Source organism: Poromitra crassiceps, assembly GCF_964638095.1.
Source record: "Poromitra crassiceps genome assembly, chromosome: 1".
Taxonomy (NCBI): Eukaryota; Metazoa; Chordata; class Actinopteri; order Beryciformes; family Melamphaidae; genus Poromitra; species Poromitra crassiceps.
In genome coordinates, this window is record NC_139623.1 from 37,073,218 (window position 1) to 37,080,956 (window position 7,739).

At 43.5% G+C, this 7,739-nt stretch overlaps 1 protein-coding gene across 1 annotated transcript; it reads right to left on the reverse strand.

The window, feature by feature from the left end:
• Positions 1-202: 202 nt before the first annotated feature.
• dscc1 (DNA replication and sister chromatid cohesion 1) lies at positions 203-7,376 on the reverse strand. Its single transcript, XM_083642094.1, has 9 exons — positions 7,051-7,376; positions 6,498-6,666; positions 6,186-6,320; positions 5,449-5,539; positions 5,204-5,342; positions 4,847-4,899; positions 4,534-4,688; positions 1,262-1,410; positions 203-493 (listed from the first exon to the last, which is right to left on the reverse strand). Exons 1-9 carry the CDS (start codon positions 7,227-7,229, stop codon positions 382-384), a joined length of 1,182 nt encoding a protein of 393 aa, XP_083498220.1. The 5' UTR covers positions 7,230-7,376; the 3' UTR covers positions 203-381.
• Positions 7,377-7,739: the final 363 nt, after the last annotated feature.

The following is a 7,739-nucleotide window of genomic DNA, read 5'->3' on the forward strand; positions in this document are numbered from 1 at the left end:
AGAGCAGAAACAGGGCAGCTCAGAGTGTGGAGCAATCGGTCTATCCCGGCGGCTTAAGGTAAAAAACAAAAAACATACACACAAAATCACCTATATTACTATGTTTTCAATAATTATTTTATTACAAGTATGTAACATTTTTACAGACAAAATGAACAATCGAAACCAGGTCTGGGTTTAGTTACAGGAGCACTAACATTTTTGAACTGTAGATGGTTGTTTTCCTTCATAAATTGTCTTACCTGCCAGCTAGTTAAGTAGCAGCTAGCAATGCCCACAGCCACAGGTTTAAATGAGGATTGCTAACAAGGCGTGACTATCGAGAATAAAAACAACCACATAAACTGCACAACCCAAAGTATTAGTTGACAGTGAATGTGTTCAGGTTGCCACAGGCCTTCTTGAGTTGAAGACCTTGACACCGTTTTGCATGGAGGAGCGAGCGTATTTAGTCAGGAGGGCTCCAGTGGTCTGCTTCTCTCCACACAGGTCCCTGGGTGACAACAGGAGGGAGGGAGACACATGACACATTGTAACACATATAGCCATTCCTATCTTTTGACTGAGAAATAATAACACACGGTCAGTTGTTATGGGAATCACCAAGTACATTAAACGTGCATGGATTTGTCCGTGTATTATATTTCTGCTTTTAAAGCAGCTACGAGCAACTTTTTCGATTGTTATTAAACAGTATAAATTTAATATCAATGCATCACATCTTACCTCTAATAGTCGACGAGACCAACGCAGAGTAGTCTCGCTTGAACCCCGAGTGAATCGGCCAGTGTTAGTCTGTCTGTGGCCAGGGCAGATCAGGAAGTGAAATGAAACGGTTTGCAGCAGCCACTTCGGCCATAACCACAAAATAACTTCCAAAAAACCTGTTAGAATATAACGAGAGATGTTCCCGAGAGTATGCGTGGCGTTCACATTGTTTATGTTATGTTGCTAGGCAGCGCAAACGGGGTAGGCAGGCAGCTGCGTTTCACTTCCGGGTTTCACTTCCGCGTTTCACTTCCGGGTGTAGCCGGTCCGGCGGTAGGAGAGAGAGAGAGCCCCCTGTTGACGCGAGTTTAGACAGACACAGACTTAATAATCACCTAAGGGAGCAATCTCCGATTGACACGGCTTTGGTCTCAGCTACTATTATAGGTAAGATGTGATGCATCAATATTGTAATTATACTGTTTAATAACAATCGAAAAAGTTGCTCGTAGCTGCTTTAAATTGCTAGTATTTTTTCTTAAATGACACCAACTGTATGTATGGAGTGATGTCATCCTCTGTCCATTTCTCTCGGAGAATGAAGAGGTGGTTGAAGCGCTCCAGGGTGTCTTCTGGGAGATCCTCCACCCGCAGCATACAGATGGTCTCCGGACGAGAGCTGCGGTCCATCAGGGCCAGGCTCTGCAAGAGAGACAAGGATGTCAGGACTGGGGTCAACTTTTCCATAGAGAACTGGTTTGAGAAGTCAGTGGAAACCCTGTGCTCCATCTGGTTTAGAGACAGGTGGCTACTAGTCTCTTAAAACAGACGAGTTGGCTTCCGCAATTTTCAAATGCTTCCGCCATACCATCTGTAATACGTGGGGGAGAAGCATGCACCAACCCGGAATGGGAAGCAGAAAGGCGGGTCTTCCGCTCATTAGTCCAATCAGAATCCAATATGCCGCATTCGCGGAACTCGGGGCTTCTGACAAACGATAAGCTCAGTAACGTTAGCAACTTACCTCATCACGTTCGTTTAACTCTGGAATAAGTGAACGTCTTGCACGAGGTTCCTCCAAGCCGCGGATACATCGTTTACGTCTATCAGGGTCTTCTTTCACCGGTTTCGTCGGCGTAGCTTCCATGGTAATTCTGTATATCTAAAGCACTGCTAGCATTAGCAACCTGCATCGGTTTAAGTTTCTGGGGGGAACATATTTTTCGTGGACACACGTGTCGTGATTGGTCGGATTCCCTCGAACTTCCTTCCAGTCTGAAGGTTTTTTTCCCAACTTCCTTGTGCATGTTCTGGGGGTGTAACGTACAGACTGTTTAGCTGCATTCGCCGGATGTAGATGAGACGGTCTGTTTTAAGAGACTAGGTGGCTACTGAGTGCTTACTGAAATGCAAGAAGAAGGAAAGACAATCTGACAAGTCCGGTGACTTTTTGAGTTAATTTGTCCGAATACTTTTTGCATTCTGAAATGGAAAGAGTATGCACAATTAGCTTTTCAAATGTTCATTCAATATGGCTGAAAATACAGGGAGGGATCTTAAAGCCAACAGGTTGATCAGCCAGGTGATGGAAACCAGTTATTAGGTTCTCAAATCCATGAATGCCAGATGGATATTTGTATCCTGTTGTGGAGAACTTTTTCCTAAATGGGCGTACACACCGGGGCGATTTTTGCAAATTTGCGCAATGAGATTACAAAGTCAATGCAAAGTAAACACATGAGTAGATATGATTTCGCCCCGGGCAAATGAGGCGAATATTTGCGGTGTGAATGGCGTGATTTTCACTTCATCGCCCGTTCGCTCGAGTTGAAATTTCGAGTTGAAATTTTTCAACTCGAGCGAATAATTCATGCAAGTTCGCTGAAGCTTTTTTTCAACTTGGTGTAAATGCGTGGGAAGAGGAAAATATGTTTCAGACAGAAAACAAGGCATTATTGTGGTGTGAAGAATCAAGAATCCCTGGCCACACTGACTATTGGATACCTCAACCGAAGTGATACTGCCACCTGAGTACTGCCTTTTGCCTTGTACATCTAATTTAATTTAACTTATTTTATCGTATTATCATTCATCTGTCCATCCTTTTCTTCATTGTTGTCCACATCTATGTCTTTGTGAAGTGTTTAAGCTGCCCTGTCTTTTTGTTTTTGTTTTTTGTCTTTGTCGTTGTCCTGTCTTGTAAAACTTAAAATTGAATAATTGAAAAAAAAAAAAAAAAGAATCCCTGGCCAACAGATCAATTTAGAATATATTTCCATTTTCTCCGTGAGTAAATCCTAGTTATTAGTACCGTAAATTCCGGACTATAAGACGCACCGGTCTATAAGCCGCGGGACCAAAATTGACTAGCCGCGGGTGTTTTGATGTTTAATTACCATATGAAAGGGTTCGTGCACAGAGAGGAATGTCGGGAAAGCGATGGCTGTTTGGGGAAGCTCCCATTTATTAACATTTCAACAAAACAAAACAAAAGTCAGGTCACTAATCCCCAGACAAAATCACACAACAATAGGCTATATGTGCAGCAAACCTGTAACCAGAGAAGTCAAGTCACTAATCCTCGTCTTCCTCTTCTTCCTGCGTACTGAAACCACCAAAGTCCTCATCTTCAGTGTCGGAAACGAACAGGTTCAGGGTGGCTTCGTCAACCACTCTCCTCTCTCCTTCATTGTCACTCAAAACCAACGAACTCCTCTTCATCACTGTCGGCATCGAACAGCCTCTGAAGCCTCTGACGGCCCTCAGCGCCAGCTGTGGCGGCGTCATTCTCTTCATCCCGCAGCAGTCCAGCGTTTTGGAACCCGTTGGTGATTGTGGATGTTTTCACACTCCTATAATATTCCGTGCTGAGACAGTTCCTCCTGCTGCACCGTCCAACGCCTCACCATTGACTCATCGATGCCCAGGTTACGCGCGGCTGCTCTGTTTCCCTCTTTTAATGCGAGATTGACTGCTTTCAACTTGAAAGCTGCCTCGTGTGAATTTCTGCGTACCTTCCCCATGGTAAGTGAGAGTGTTGCTTCTACTGCTCGTTCTCATGCTGTCGAGAACGAGCAAAGCTTTTTTTTGGTGAAAGAATCCTCCAGGGCGCTTCTTGTTAACAGTCCGAGTGAGTGGCAGGTCGAACGTCAAAGGCACTTCATCCATATTTATGATCTGCTCCGGTTCGATGGAATATTCCTTGATCTTCCTTTGTGTGAATTCGCCGAAGTTTGTGATTTTCTCCTGGTAGTCGGGGGAGGGAGTTGATGGCCGAGTGGCCGTTTGCTTACCGTAATTACCATATGTAAGTGGTCACGCACAGAGGGGATTGTCGGGATGGCTGTTTGAGGAAGCTCCCATTTACCGTATTACCGTAACATTTCAACAAAACAACATAACACAACACCACCGTTGTTTATTTTTACAGTGCACACAGTGTCCGCGGTGTGGTGAAAAGAGGGCAAGAGAGGAAATTAAAACAGAAGTGGATTTATAGTTAGAAAGAGTGCTAAAAAAGAGAGATTTTATTTGTATTTTTTTTTTTTTTTCTGAAAAAATCCATAGATAAGACGCACCGTTATATAAGCCGCAGGGGCCAAAAAACGGGAAAAAAGCCGCGGCTTATAGTCCGGAATTTACGGTAATCTCTTTCCCCCAAAGTTAAAATAATAATAATAATAATAATAATAAGTGGCCCTGCCGCTTCGCTGGCCCGGCCACTAATAACAACAACAACAAAAATAACTGTCTACATGCATCACAACATCATCATTCCCCCTTCTACTTATAATGCACTTTATGAGAGAGGTAGTAGAGTCCAACCTTCAGCTGGTCCAGTCTGGTCACCATGCCCTCTGGGACACTCTGCTGCCACACCTCCTGAAACTCCCTCAGGTTGAACTTGACAGCGTTCTGCAGCAGCAGCAGGGCCATGGCCCGGCACACTTTCTCCTGATCCAGTGCATAAAATACCTGATCTGTGTGTTGGGAGGAGGGATGGGGGTGAAGAGAGAGATCCAGAGAGGTTAGCATTCAAACTGGCAAGCACGGCTTCAGATTGTGTACAATTCTAATGCAAGGTTACTGACGAAGAATTACATACATGGATTCTAAAATTAGATGTTTTTTTTCTTACCATTCTCAGTGTGGGGTTTCCCATAGCAGTTAAAGCAGTGCTCAATCATCTCTCTGTAAGAAAGAGGATATAATTCATGACAATTGCTCTAGTGGACAAAACGCATTAGATTATAGGCCTATCTGGCCTAAAATAGCCGCTCAGTGAGCCAGTATAGCCTGATTAGTAATGATATAGTTAGTCACATGTCTCTTTAGTCTAAATAGCACAGAAAGCCTCCTGTAGTTATCAGCTTTGTCAATCTTCTGCACTTCCATTTGGACTTGTACATGAGTACTGGTGGGATTCAGAAATGCTGGCTCGCTCTAGAGTTTCCTCTCAAGCTAGTCTGCTTAAATGCCTCAACTGTAAACCTACTTGGGTTCCAATGGGCCCAATTCTTGCAGACTGGTTTCAAGGGGAACTTTGTTGAAGGACCAGGACTCAGAATCCACCAGCTGAGCCACATGACCAAGAAGCTTCATCTCATAATCAAAGTCCAACACACGCCAGTAGCCTGGAAGAAAGACACAAATTATAGTCTTCTCTGAACAGAGAGAGATCTTCGGAGCAAGCAAAAAAAGTTAATTCAAAATGTCTTTACTACAAATGACACAACTTACCATCTATCTGACAGGCGTGGATGGTCTGTAGGTTGGCCAGTATCTCCTCCTCACTTGCCTGGATCTTCTCCAACAGATCCAGCATTGTGTACTGGCAACAGGGGAACATGGAGGGGAACTACTTACCAACAACCTCACAATAACATTCCAAAGTCAACTCAGCACTCAAAATGTTCAAACACGCATCTAGCACTCAGCAAGGCCATCTACTTAGAAAATAGGAGTTATTTGGAAAGGTCAAATATATACACACACACACACACACACACACACACACACATATACATGTATGTATATATGTCAATCTCAGTGACACTAGATACATGTCTTCCATCTGGAAACACTGGTACAGTGCCTTACTGTAGAAATGTTAGGTGCTCTTATTGTGTTGTTACCTGTTTTATATGTATTGTGTGTGTTTTTTAATGGACCTTGTGTCTGACAATAAAGTGATGATGATGATGATGATGATGATATGTGCTTTCTGTAGGTATAAGAAATGGTCTGATTAGGTTTTATGTTCTGTTGTATTTGACAGCATTTGAGAGGAGGAAAGGCTGCAATGGTGAGAACTACCATGGGACCATTATAAGAAGAAAAGGCTCAAGATTCAATCAAGTAGGATATGGTCATGTGTCTGGTGTCTGCTACCTGACATTACACAGGTCTAAAGGATATGACGATTGATGACTTCACTCAAAATCTCCATCTGGCACAAAACTAGAATATGTATTTACCCTGTGTTCGGTGTTCTCCTCCTGTCCCGCTAAAGCAGGTCCTTCATAAGGATTCTCCATCAAAAGCCTCTTCAGTTTCTTCAGTTTAGGGCGCTGCTTCCTCAGCTCCCAGTAACTGTTGCAGAACCCCCAGATCTACAGCAGAAAGAGGATACTGTTAATTAATGTGTAACAAATGTAACTATGTGTATAGGTGCATTTGACCAGTGAATTGTGTGTCTTTGGGGGGGGGGGTGTATCTCACTACTCTGCTCATTCAGAGTTGATCATTCACAGGCAGGTAAGCTTGTGTATTATGCATCATTTCCAAACCTGTGTGTGCACCAGGTGAGAGCTGTCCTGGCTGTTGGTGAGCTGGTCTGGTGTTCTGCATCCGGGTACAAATAGCAGCAGGTTGGACGTGTCGGCCATCTTCAGATCGTAGGTCTTGTCACCACTACACAGCACGGCACGCTCATCCTTATCCCCTCGGATCACTAGACTGAGAGAGAAGAAATAATAATAATTGCTAGTAATAACTTTCAGTGTCATTATAAGCATTCTCATCATCTCGTCACCACTAACTAGATTAAGACTAGACTAGATTAAAAAGTATTAAATTATAATACTGTATACTAATTATCATTATCAGTAATAATTACCATCATCCTCATCAATCTTGCGATCACAAGTCTTACACAAGAAAAAGTTGGGGGGAAATGAAGGTTATTAACATGATGTGTTAATATTTAGACCAATGAACTCAATTAAGTGACTAACTACGTTAATCATTCAATTCAAACCAAACACTTTGATGTATACTGTCACACACACTCACTTAGACCCACTATTAGAATGTAGGCTACAGTTACTGTTATATGTTCACCTTTTCCCGGCTTCTATGTGTTTGCACAGCGTGTCATCCAGCTCCATCAGGCAGTAGTCCGCAGATGAGACGTTTTCCCCAAAAGACAGACAGTGGATTGTTTTCTGCAGATCTTCCTCTTTGAGCTTGGCGATTTGCAGAGTGGCCTGTACTTCCTCCAAAGTTCTCATTTTGGCCATTTTCAATGGTTGGCTTAGCTATGTTAACGCTCAGATATTTTGATGAATGAAAGCTTCTGTCTCAATTCTTGAAAGAAATATTCGCAGGTTTTCCCGGATGAATAAAAAAGAGCGTAAAAGTAATGTGACTTGTGTTTTCCGTCACTGTCAAACTTCCCCGCGCTCGTTGTATCCTGGTTGTATCGTGGAAAGGAAGGAAGTGCGCGAACAGCGTGGTGGTGCAACATCAAAAATAGAACCGGGTAGGAACTTGCATCTAACGGAAATTTGAAATTTGGCAGTAGCCTACTCCCCCCCCCCCCCCTTTTTTTTGCTGCATCGTGACATTGAATGAAATATGTTAGGCTCGTTTGAGATTACTTCTGACTCGCCTGGGAAGCAGGGCGAGAGCAGCCGAGTGCAGTCAGCCAAACCAGGAGGCAGAGAGGAGCGGGTCATACCTTCGCCTAGCCTTCGCCATCATGGGAAAGAATCGCCTCCCTCGTTGATTCCTTGCCAGAAAGAGGCGAC

Coding starts and splice junctions, on each gene's coding strand:
- dscc1 (XM_083642094.1), bottom strand. CDS start 7,229: ATGGCCAAAATGAGAACTTTGGAGGAAGTACAGGCCACTCTGCAAATC. Junction 6,667..7,050: donor CACATAGAAGCCGGGAAAAG/GTGAACATATAA, acceptor CTTCTCTCTCAG/TCTAGTGATCCGAGGGGATA. Junction 5,540..6,185: donor AGGAGAACACCGAACACAGG/GTAAATACATAT, acceptor CCCTGTTGCCAG/TACACAATGCTGGATCTGTT.